General features: G+C 39.1%; 1 protein-coding gene across 2 annotated transcripts in view; it reads right to left on the reverse strand.

The window, feature by feature from the left end:
• Window positions 1–779: 779 nt before the first annotated feature.
• The window catches only part of EPAS1 (endothelial PAS domain protein 1), a 76179-nt gene continuing 64113 nt past the window's right edge, over window positions 780–12845 (reverse strand). For both annotated transcript variants that reach the window (XM_056488930.1, XM_056488929.1), the window contains exons 8-16: window positions 10447–10594; window positions 9497–9705; window positions 8985–9172; window positions 8050–8160; window positions 5933–6414; window positions 4692–4815; window positions 4485–4602; window positions 3777–3962; window positions 780–3122 (exon numbers count right to left, since the gene is read on the reverse strand). In XM_056488930.1, the coding sequence (XP_056344905.1) occupies window positions 2971–3122; window positions 3777–3962; window positions 4485–4602; window positions 4692–4815; window positions 5933–6414; window positions 8050–8160; window positions 8985–9172; window positions 9497–9705; window positions 10447–10594 (1718 nt within the window). In that variant the 3' untranslated portion in view covers window positions 780–2970. The remainder of the gene's footprint in view (window positions 3123–3776; window positions 3963–4484; window positions 4603–4691; window positions 4816–5932; window positions 6415–8049; window positions 8161–8984; window positions 9173–9496; window positions 9706–10446; window positions 10595–12845) is intronic.

Below are 12845 nucleotides of genomic sequence, written 5' to 3' on the forward strand. Positions count from 1 at the left end.
GGGGACACTTGGACAAAGACTAAGGGGATACTTTAAAAGGGAGAGTTTTGTATAAATAATGCTCATTACAACAGATTTAGAAGAAAGGATTTGGTTTCTACTCCTACTGAGTGTCCAGTCTAAGAAAGGAGGTAACAATAGCCCACTTTTGCAGGCTCTTCACAAGGTTTGCTGCTGCTTGAGCAGCTCACTGGTGCCTGTGTGGGCACTGCATGTTTCAAAGGCATTTATCAGAAGGGTCAAGCATTAACAACTTCCACACAGTGCTGAAGTTTAGGTGCATGTTTGGAAATTAATTTTTTAATGTGTCTGTCCTCCTACTATGTGATTGGTGTGATTACACAGGCAAAACCTATATGGAAAAGGACTGACCTGTTTAACAGCAGCATTTGGATTAATGACTGCTGTCAGGGCAAAGCAGACACTTGGAAGGATTCAGTGGGGAAAACCCATTAGCCAAGGGTTTTCCAAGACTGCTAGAATATGGTGGCTTCTGTTTCTCCACCAAAACTCAGGTTGGGACCTGTAGCAATTCAGCCTCTAAACTGTGATTTGGTGGACTTAAGGCACCCTCAGCTCCTCAGGTAGGAACACAGTTTTGAAATGGAAGCAGCAGTTTGAGCCACAAGACAAGTTCCAGAAGGGCGGTGGTCTGCAGGGCATTAATTCTTCATTTGAGGAAAGACAGGTAAACTCTACAAAGCAGTTCATAGTATGGACCTTTGGCAGGCTCCTTCCCAGCTCTCAAACGTGGGTAACATTTGATTGTTCTTTCAGTCTTCAAAGATGAATGCAAACCTTTATTTTCTATAAATAATTTAATAAATACTTTTGTTTTACAATGATACAACAAATAACAAATTCATAGCAAATGAGTCACAAAGAATTTAGGATCAGTATACTTTAATAAGGTATCAGTGTCAAAATACATTTCCTTATCAAGTTAAAGTTCCCATACAGTTATAATATTGTCAATAAGAATTCAGCAATATAGATTATGAAATAATTATGATAAAAAGTATGATTAATATTAAGACATGGAATATTTTTTCAGAGTGTTTTAGTAAACTGTTAGGGTATAACATTTTTAATGCTGAAACTACACAAATAAGAAACAGAAGAGCAGTATTCAAGTGTCTTTAATCCTTTAAGCCTTAAGTCTGTGCCACTGCAAATTTGTCAAATCTGGATGGCCAATTTTCATCAGCTGTTGATGCTTACAATAAATTTTTTCACATAGTAGTAACTTCACTTTATGAGTAGATTATTTTTGGTAATAAATTCTTGAAAGATTGCCTACAATAGGGAGTATATTTTTTTACATCATGTACCCATAACAAAAGGTCTTCAGCTTTTCTAGTGTGGTTAAGACTTGCTTAACACAGTGAAGTGCTCTATGAACCCAAGGCTCTCTCTATGCAAGTGTCAGTGCATGATATAAAGCAATTTTATACACCAGGCTTCAGCAGAGTCAGAAGTCTCCAAAATATATTTTTGTTCCAAGTTTCTGGGCCAGATTTTTACCTTTAGTACTTTGCCACTGTTTCATTTTCTTCAGTGAATCTACAGTGATTTATACCAGTGGAGGAAACAAGATAGATCCAAACACAGATCTAAGTCTGTATGCATTTTCAAGTCAGAACTGCTCATCTGCCTTTTACTCTAATATTTTTTGCAGTTTAGAGATGTAATTTAAACTTTCAAAACCCTTTGAAAGCATTCAAAGCCCTATTTTTCAAATATGTGCATGACAATTAATGATAGTTGGAAAGGAGCTCAGAAAATGTCTGGCTGCCTTTTAATGACTTTTTAGCTACTGATTAATGTAAAGCAAGTAAAAATGAGAGACCTCCCTGCTGGCTATTCATCTCACTATGCAATTCCTAATTCTTTTTGTCTGATTATAACTGAATTAGCCTAATACAGTGGGAAATACTAGTTTGAGATTTGTGGATTCAATATTGCAATTATATTGCTAGCTAGCATATAAAATGAAAAAGGGTAACATCAACTAGAGGTTGATGCTCCAATTCCTGAAATATCAGCAACATCATAACAAATACTACAAGTTTCTAGCAGAAACAGCTCTTAAAGTAGTTGTGTCACAGATATAGCAAAAGTACCAAGAGATGATGAACAACTGACCCAGAGAGAGATAATAATTAAAAAGAATCTGTTTTGTGTAAAAAATAAAGGCAACAACAAAGAACAAAACAAGAAACCTCAACACAAATGAAAACACAGGCCTAAATCCTCCACTGGGGTAAATCTGTAGAACTCCCTTGGCTGTAGAGTAAGCCGGGTTAAGGCAGCTGAGAATGTGGTTTACTTCTGAGGAAAAAAGCTTAAGACGTGCAACTTTCACAGATACCCACAAACATTGCATTTCACCATTCACATTTCTTTCAACGAAGTGTATAAAAAGGAAGGAAAGGGATGGGAGGCAGAAGGCTGGGATTTTTCCTTAGTATGCTTTTCCAAAAGTTATTAAAGTTACAATAAAATAAATGCTGAAAAATATAAAGACTCAAAGGATTTTAATTTGGCAGATCAACAAAAAACTGTGGTTGGAGATCAAATTTGTTTCATTCATCTTTGGCAATAAAAATATATCTTTGCAGTACTGCAGCCAAAGTATCACATGATGAGGCATTTATACCACAGCTTTTTATTAGCATGAAATTTGAAAAAAAAAAAAAATTCAGAATATAAATTACAGGTAACGAGATAAGGGGAGGGTAATCAAACTCTCTAAACACCACTTTAATTGCAATAGAGAAAATACAGTAGATGTATTTCTTTAATATGAATAATAAAGTGAGTAACTTCAAAAGGCCACTATTTGGTAACGTGGACAGGTTCGATATCTACGTAAAATCCTGTAAAAGTGTACTGGTATTAGAAATTGTCTACTTGCAAAAATAAATGTGAGAACTGAAGCTGTTCTGGGCGGCGCAGGGCAGGGCTGGCTCAGGTGGCCTGGTCCAGCGCTCGGAGCAGCGCGCTGCCCTGCAGCAGCGTCGAGCCGCCCAGCACCGGCACGTTCACCTCGCAGTCATAGCGCGTCAGCTCGGGCAGCGAGTAGGGCTCACAGCAGGGCCCCAGCAGGCGGCTGGTCACACCTGGAACACAGCAGGGAGGAGACTTAAGGGGCTGAGACCTGGAAGGGCGCTCCCACCTCTTCTGTTTGCGCCAGCTTCGTTCTGTTTTTATGTCAATCTGCCTCAAGCCACCAGCAGCTCCATGTGTCAGAGCAAGGCTGTGCTCTGCCCCTCCTTAAACAGCTGAAAGGCTGCCACACGAACAAGTGCAGTCTTTCACATCCGCCCCCAAACTGAGATTGTTCTGAGAAAAACTGTGTTGGTGCAGATGAGGAAAGCTGTAGTAAAAGACACGGTTTCTGAATTGACATGTATTATAAAAAACAGATCCACCTCTTTAACCTACAAACTTCCATATCAATGCTGCAGCAAAGTTCTACAAAAAAAAGTACAATATAATAATCATTTCCATCACAAGACAAGAGTATGGTTGGAGGATAACAGGTCTTCCAAGGTGAAAAGGTGTTAAGTTTAACTGAAATGAAGGGAAAAATATTTTTCTCATATATTATAAATGTAAACACTACAGTTTCACGCTAAACCACGAAACTAATTTTTTGTGCTATATTTTGACTTTTATCATCCTCCTTCTCATTTTTTTTTCATGAAAAAAGAAGTGTGGGTTTTGGAACAAAATACCAACATTTTCCAATCTCTGTGTTTGGCAGCTCTTACCTGACGCTTTATGAGCTGGCTGGGTACTGTAGTCCTGACAATGGGAACTGTAAAACAGAGGGGGAAACGTTCCTCCTTTCAAATTCTCACCCAGACTGTCACAGGTGGGTTGATGCTGTTGCTGCTGCTGTTGCTGCAGTTGATTCATTGGTTGGCTCAAACCTCTCGAGTTACAGAAAAATTCATCTGTTATTTGAATAGTAGGAAAATAAAAGTTAAATGAAGCCAGTGTAATTATTATAGTGATCCAAAGCAAAATGAACCTCAGCTTGATGGTGTTACAGCATAGGCAAATCTGCATCTTATCACAAAGGAAGTCTAGAAACAGCCCCAGCTCTAGCAGCAGCACTGCAGTCAAGATATGCTTGTGTAAGGAAACACAGTGTTGTAGAGAAACAGTATCTGTTCAAGCTCTGAGATATTCACACCTTGGATCAGCAGGAGGTAAACACAGCTCCATTACGCTGATTTCTGTTCCCTCCGAAGCAAGTGCGTGAACAAATGTGAAACCAACTAAATGGTATTTATCAAATGTACCTTTAAATTGTTCAGCTCTTAGTGATAGAACTTGATCTTTAATTTTAGCTTAGTATAATATTTACAGAGCTTATTTACATTTCCTTTTGAAAGAGCTTTTTTCCCTATTCAACCTGTCTTAAAATGGTGTTTCAATATGCAGCATTGCAAAACCACTTTCTTTTGTCTTACCAGTAAGAACACTTGTGCTGAGAGATTTCTTTTCTGTAACCAAGGAACAGTTTTCCCCCTTGAGAAATTTCATTCTCTTCCACATTAAGTGAGATGGGTTAATGACAGATGGATCTCCCTAGAATGAGAAGGGAAGCAAAACAAACAATTACACCAATGACCACGGTGAGTGCAAAGTTGTGAAGGGGATGCATTTGTTGTGATTACCCCACTCAGCTGTTGCAAGGCTTGTTCTTCATAATCCAGTTGTCGCTTCAGTTTCAAACTGTTAGACAGAGCAAGTCTTGCTGGGTTTATATCTATGGCTCGTTGTCCAAAAGCATCCAGGGGCCTGTGGAGAGGAGAACTTTGTGAGTGCACAAAGAAAGAAGGAAGACCAATTGAAATAATCTGGTTCATTTATAGAGATTCTTCTTTCATTTAAGGACATTTAAGGTATCTGAGACTTGGCAGTGGACAGATCTCAAACATCAAATGTTTTTATTTCCTTTTATTAGTCATCCCACCATCTTTAGAAACTTTTGACGTTTGGGATCAAAGACTTATGAAAGTTTAGCATAAACACCCTCTAGGGATCTCCAAGCAGACAAAAAATACCGTGGAAAAGAAAGTAATGTAATTCTTTAGAACTGGATTTGAGAGCCATGCATTTGTAGCCTTGCTTTACATACTAAATATGAACACATGAGTTGTTGACTGGGGACAAACCCTTTCTTTCCAAATGCACATTCAGACACTGGTATTTCTGACAACAAGTAATCCCAAAAAGCAAACTGTACAGTTTCATGTTTTAAAATGACCATTGGTATTTTATGTACTTCCTGAACATGTCAGTGTGAGCAGCATTAAAAACTCAAGAGCTATGGAGAAACTTCCAGCTATGAGGCTAGAAACTTCTAGGACTGCACCCTCTGATCTACATCTCATCATATACTGTTCACATGTGTAAGAAAGCAAACAAAAGGGTTGTAGAAAAAGACCCTGCAATTTAAGTCTTGGCCATAGTATTTATATAGGCCAGCAAAAATGTATTTTTATTCCTCTCTCTTCCCCATTTTCTGTTGTGCAGAAAATATATGCAAGGTAAGAAAGTATGTGTGTGTCCCTGCTACTGCTGGACCAATAAGTCTTTTTGGTACTGTTCTTAAATTGCATAAAGTCAAGCATGCTTTGCAAAATTACTGGTGTAATTTTAACCGGACCAGCAGGAAATTCATTTGCGTATCCTTACAGGCAATGAAAAATTAACCCACTTCTGCTTCCTCCAGACTCACTGCCACTGGGAGAGCACCACATTAATTTCCCCAGAGCTACAGTCTGATGCCTATCACAACAAATTTTTTCAGCTGAACTGAGAAAAATTAATTTTCAAGATTACCACCGTTCTCATTTCCCAAAATATTTTCTGGGTAAATATACACAGATAGTTATACCACAGAAACACTTACCTTTTTTTATATATGGGCACCCTCTGAGAAGTTATTGGTGGGCCTGAGGGGGAACTCAATAGGGATCCTGAGTATTTATCCATCAGTCTCCATTTTGCAGAGACATATTCTAATGGGGGATCAGGTGGCCACTGGGTATTTGGTCTTCCTCCCATCGAAGACAGGGGAGTGCTGGCTTGGTCATGGTATGGTGGCAGTGATGACCTTGTATTGTTGAAGAACACCGATGACAAGGACCCATGACCAGAGTTAATTTTTCCATTTGATAGCTGTGGGCAATATTTCTCTGGGAGGAATTGATTCTGTGAAGTAGGAGCGAGAGTTTGGAAGATGGTACTCATGCTACTTAGACTCTGCTGGGTATTTTGTGCACTTTCAGAGAGAGGACTTTCTTCTTGGCAGATGGGACTGAGTTGGAAATCTTCTCCCTCCATAGGAATGTAAGGAGCCAATGTTTCAAGGTCCAGTTCATTAAAGTCAGTCTGTGCAAAGATAAAGTAAGTTCATAAAGAAACTGTAAGTTACATAGTTGTGGCAGTTAGTGTGATATGGAATACTAATATATGCAAATCTGAAAAATCACTGTATGCCAAATTTACCTAATGAAACTGGCCAACTCCTGTTTAAAGATGTCTTACTTCTATGCTAGCATACATGTTCATCATAACATCAGCAGCAAAATTTAGATAACAAACTGAAGGCAAAAACCTCCCAGAGGAGCAATCTTTGTTAAAGCAGCTTGCATGCAGCCTCCAGCATCACTGTGATCTGAAGTAGATATTGTTTCACTAAGCTTTGAATAACTTGCCTGCCAAGACTCTACAACATGTGGCACGTAGTTCAACCTCAGGCTTTTTCATGTTAAAATAGAAAACACAGCTTTCTCATAATCCAGCTACATAAAAAAAAAGATGTCTAAAAATGTGAAGGTTGAAAAAATTTAGCCAGAAGTACACTATCACACTTAACTCTGTATTCTTTTTTCCCTTGGAGGACTAGTCATACTTACATTCATTTCTCTTTGAACACAAAGGATAATCAGTGCTGGCCCCCCAATCAGCTCATAACACCCTGCAACACTTTTATAATACTTGTTTTTCCCACCAAAGCACCTGATGTGGTGGGACACACCTGAGCAAGCAGATGCTGAATCTGACAATACTGAAGTTTGTACATGTAAAGCCTTGCAGTGAGTTTCATCCTGCTCCACATTTGTTTCCTATCTGTCCACTCTTGCTTTCATTTCTAAGCCCAGACTAAGTTGAAATTTCTTCAGAACATAGATTACAGCCTACCTAAGCCTGCAAATTGTGCTGGAAATGGAAGTACCCAATTTGGGCCCCAGCACCCCAAACTTTCTGTAGGATTAATAGATAAAGATGAGTGTGAGGTCTGTGCTTCCCATCAGCAGTGCCTGTTCCTTTCTCTCGGCTATAAAGTATAAGCTCTTCACAAAGGCATTTTGATTAAGTATGCTGAATCAGGCCCACACCTTTCATTCACTAGCTCACTTGCTGTAATGTTGTAATAGTGGGTTTATTTATTCATAGGGGAAATTTCTACACTTACATCATTATTAGAATGCAGGAAATGGAGACTGTGTTACTTTATGTGCACGTAATTTCCAAGTCTCTGAAAATCTCCAAGAGGCAAAAGAGGAAGCATATACCTAATATGAGTTTTCATTTTGTAGTTAAAGGAGATGTGTGTTATGAGGGGCATTCCTTCCTCATTTGGTTGTTTTGCAAGAATTAGTTTATTTTGATCTAGAAAGGATGTTTATTCATTAGTCATTTGGCTGGATTTAAAAACAAATTGCTGCTGCTTATATTCATTATCCATTCTACAAAACCCTCCAAGTTTTGAAAGCTCTCTAGTGATCCTTTCTTCTTAGCAGTGTCACCACAGTCCACAGTGACACTCCAAACCTCGTGTTTCAAAGAATTAGGGACAGAGATTGACGTGGCAGCTTTTGGAAGTGCATTGTTTTGTTAATGTGCATCAAAGATTTGGTGTGCATGTGTAAATGCAGTTTAAATGCTGTATCCCAATAACAGCTGTATTGTCTACTAGCAGGAGAGTGATCTTGGTGGCTTTTGCAAGAGGTTGTTCATTACCTGGGAGGTGCACTGACTTTTTGATTCTGTGTCCATGGCAAAAAGTTTTTCAATCATCTCGATCTTAAAATCTTCATCCACAGAACTGTAATAATCTCCTGGGCTGCTGGGCTGCATGGAAATAACATTTTGTTGTAAGCAGGAAGACAACCACAGTACTAGCTTAGCATCATGCCATTTATACCATGCTGTTATTCAGTAACATCTTTCCTACGAGAAGTGAATGGGCAGACAGTGTATTTAGTGTGCTCAGAACCCAAAACTGTCCACTTCTATCAGAAGCTTTTCTCTGATACAAAATTGTCAGTACATAAGCACCCATTTCAGGAACCTAGATGTCATCCTATTTTAAATGTTTTTTGGCAACTTAGACCAGAAACAAGAAATGTACACCATTAAATACTTTTGTCAAGAAAGAAGATGCTTAGCAATACCTCCATGCTTTTCTTAAGACCTCTGTTAAGAGTGGTTCCAGCTCTTGGTGGCAGTGCTGTGGAAGCATGTTCATTTCTTCAGCTCCAAGGAGCTGCTCTCAAAAGCCTGACTTGGCTAAGCTTCCTAAAAGCTAAAGCTTCTACTTACGAGAAGGAAGGTGGGTCTGGGGCAGACAATTTTACATTGGCTTTTTATATAAGGCTAACTCTATGAAAGGTGGTAGCATGTTCTCCTAATAGTTGTTTTATATGGTACAGTAATTACTGAGGGACAGCTGAGAGACAATGAGGACTGCATGCGAAGCCAGGATATTGTTCCCATTTGATAGTTAGGCTATTAATTCTTAAGGCATGATGCAGTATAGGAAGGATAGAGATACTCTTGGCCTTGCTAATAAGCAGTGAGACAGGACTGCCAACACAAAAACGTTGTTTACATATACTGATGGGATTTCCATACAAAGCACAACATACTTTTAGTGCTTTTTAAGCTCTTCTTACCGTGGAACAGCTACTGTTGCTGCTTGCACTTGGAGTACTGCTGCCAGGTGCAATCTGAGGCATTGTAAAGGACGGTATTGTCAGTGTTTCACCTTGAGCAGGGTGGCTTTTCACTTCCACTGGCCATGCTTTGTTTGGTGTCAAAACAGCATTGGTGAAGGCAGGGGCTTCCTCAAACTTCTGTGTTCCTGGATGAGGTTTTAACAATATGAATGAATACTTTTAGCTGGTGCAGTGTTATGATATAACTGCAGCTATTCATTAAAAGTAAACACTGCTCCTAGTTGCCATGACAATAAGTTGGCATAGACTTAATGCACGTTATTTAGTCAGCAAGAAAGCCTGATTCTGCTCTCATTCACAGAAATTTTCCACTGGTGTGAGCATGTGGGCTCTTTTAGCCATTACTCCCAATTTGTACTCACAGCAAACAGACCTTGTCTATTAAGTTTCTAAATGTGGGCTCACATGTGGCTCTTTGTTGCACAAAAATAATTTATACAAATACTAACCAAAATCCAGGGAAATAATGGCATCACCAGGTGTTGGTGCCAGCTGAGCAAGTTCCTCTGGTTCTTCCTTTAGCTTAGTAAACAAGAAGTCACTCTTCTCTGATGCAGGGATACTGCTGTCATAGGCAGTGTTCATTGTCAGCAGGTGAGGCTTGAAAAGTGATTCTGTTTGGTCCATGGAGAACACAACATCGTTCTTCTCAATTTCACTAATGAGAGAGAGAATAGGTTTTAGGCATTTTGTACCATAAAGATGGAAGATGTGGATAAAGCAGGCAGGACCAAGTCTCTGAAGCTGGGGATATAGGAGCATTTTGGCCTCTCAGTTGCATGCCAGGCTCTCGAGAGGCGAGGCACAGTTCCAGTGTTGCTGAGCACCACCATTTCGGATGACGCACAGAGAGTGGTCAGGACTTCTGTGGGAATACTCAGGGCTTTGTTGCTCTGCTTTTTAAAGGGATGTAATCGAGGCTGTAATGACCAAGACTATCACTCAAATAAGTATTTCCTATTTTGGCCCCAGCTAGGAGCAAAAAAACTTGAGTTTTGCCAAATGAAGGCAAAACTTTTGATTGGCCCTGATTTTTCAGGCTGTAAACAGCTTCTCCTAGCAACACATGATACAGTTACTACTCAGTTTTATCTCTTGGTCACATCGTTAGAAAAACAAAACACATTAGCAGTTGTGTTACACAATAAAATCTTGGGTGCAGACCTTACACTCTGTCAGATGAGCACTGCAGAGGAGAAAGGCTGCGGTGTGTTTCAGCAGCGCGTTGGGAACAGGCATGCCACATTTTTCATCGATGGCTAACATCAGTAAACAAGACTGAACAAACATGACTAAAGCGATTTCAGAGCAACAACCCTGAATAAATAGACCCTTGAGAGGTTCCTCCAGATAGTGCCATTCTGCAGCACGTGGAGGCACGCGTGTGCCCTGAGCCCACCTGAGCACGTAGTTGACGCAGACGATGCACTGGGGCTGCAGGTTCCGGGTGTTGTAAATCACTGTTCCTTGGGTCTCCAGCCACACGTATCCCCCGTGCTTGGCAAGCATCCGGTACTGGCCCGTCACTACTTGACCTTTTGTGCACACTGAGGAAAGGGGGCAGAGATACAATTAATGCAGCAGGACAGGAACATGCAGCATGTACCACTTGTTTTAGATACACCCACCGCTGTGCTTTCATGATGCAGAAGTGCACCAAGGCATTTGTGGATAAGGGATGTGCTTAACTTTGGGGAAATTCAGCCATTTTAAACATGAAAGGGGATGTTCATTTGAGGCTTCTACTCAAGACTGAAATTCTTGAATATTTAAATTCTGGCAGTTGAGTTCTTTGAGATGGTCTGAATCTTCAGATCAGAATGTGGAATTAAAAAAATTTAATATAATATCTCAACTCTCAAAATAATGCCTGCTGACTGCATGTTTCTTGAGTCCCTGTTGTAGAACTGTCTCAGTTTGACCTCCCAAACTGATCCGTAGAAAAATGAATTTATTGAGGAAACTATAGTTTCCTTATTTAGGTAATCAATAAATATAAAAATCAGATTATTTAAAAGCTATATTCACTAAGATTTTTTTTTAATTGACATCTTAAAAAAAAAAGAAGGTATAAAAATTTAGAATAGTAAACAGGACTGCTTTGAAGCTGAACCACTATATTTCTCCCTCTGGTTGAACTGTGTAGCTCCTCTGCAAGAGCTTGGAATTAGCAGCCTAGAAGAAACACATCACCCTATCAAATAATGTTTATGTAACTCTGGTTTCTTGAACTATCCTGTGTTTCTCAAATAATAACTGAAAATAATACAAATTTGGTTTAAAGCTTTTAAATGTTTGAAGGGTGAAATCTGTAGCCCTGCTGCCCCCCAGTATTTTGCAGTATTTGCAGAGAATGAGTTTTGGAGGTTTGGACTTCTGAGATGTAAAGTTTTATCATGTCCTGTCTGTTGTAATTCAAAGCTACCAGTGAAGGAAAAATAATGTTGATCAATGACCAAAAAATTAGGGCTGGAGCAGACAAGCAGTACTTGCACTAGCTTGTACTTGTAAGCAGACATAGTCACACTGAATAGCAGCAGAAGTGGGAACTGGCTGAACTAAACCTTTGACCACACATTGGCAACCTTTCCTTTTAAACAGCTTTTACATCCTAAAGAAGTATGCCATCAAACTAATGCCCTAGAAATAACACAATTTGACTCAGGAGGACTGGAAAATTGATACTGTGGTCTTTTTACAGAAAAAGTTCTTGTGAATGTAGCCATTAAAGGAAGCTATTTATTGTCAGCCTCTCCTACATTGCCACCATACAAATGTACAAATCCAGGCCTGTGAAACACAACAACTGTTTTGCAGATAATTGTTGCTGTGTTTATCCTTCTATTTCTGAAGTTTGTTTGTTTTCTTCCTAGGAGTATTTAATCATCCTTCATTTAATTTATTTAGACAAAGGAGAACATTACTTTTATTGATTAAATACTTCTGGTGGAACAAAATCAAAAGGCTTTCATTTCAAAGTGTTTTAGTGACTGGACTGTTCTGCTCTGCTTGTGAAACATAATTACACTGCTTCCTAATCATCAGCTCATCAATAAGAGTCACAGTGTAGGCGCCTGTTACATTACAAAGAAGCTTTTTACTGCTTTAATCTTTTTTATTATTATTATTCAAAGCATGTCATGTTCTGATATAATAAAGTACAGCAGAATCCCTCCATGGGGTAATCTCATAAATTACTAATACACTTGTAACTGCTGACTTTGTTATCAATGCTATGTTTAAGGTTCTGCCTTCAGAGTGAATTTCTCACTTCTCTCTTTATTTTTTTTTTTTTTACTTTTTATAAGGTATGCATTACCTATATCTGTACAGAACTAGTTACATGTCAATGAATTAGGCTCCAATTATATTCTTTGTGTGGAGAGAGGGGGAAGGCAGGGATGAATTTTGTAGAACACAAAACCACGATTCCCTTAGAAAGCTTTCTGAACTTTTGCTAACTACTGGGCACTGTCAGAACTGATGACTGCATTACTGCAATGATATATACTCTATACATAGCATATTTCTAATAAAAATTATTGTTTAATAAATGCAAGTCTGCTGAACCTGAATTTTGAGGCTATTTCCACATACAAAAGGACAATGGGAAAATGGGTAAGTTCTGTACAGCCTCATGCTTGGAAGAACAAGTAAGGTCTGCATAAGCTCTAGACCTGCTTGGTTAACCTGGATTACACAGCATCTCAATGGCACACATAATGGAATTCAGGCATTTCCTATTTGAAGGGCTTATGTGTGTTTTGTAAAGTCACAGCCTGCTGTCACTTTGTTTTT

Source organism: Oenanthe melanoleuca, chromosome 3 (assembly GCF_029582105.1).
Source record: "Oenanthe melanoleuca isolate GR-GAL-2019-014 chromosome 3, OMel1.0, whole genome shotgun sequence".
Classification (NCBI taxonomy): domain Eukaryota; kingdom Metazoa; phylum Chordata; class Aves; order Passeriformes; family Muscicapidae; genus Oenanthe; species Oenanthe melanoleuca.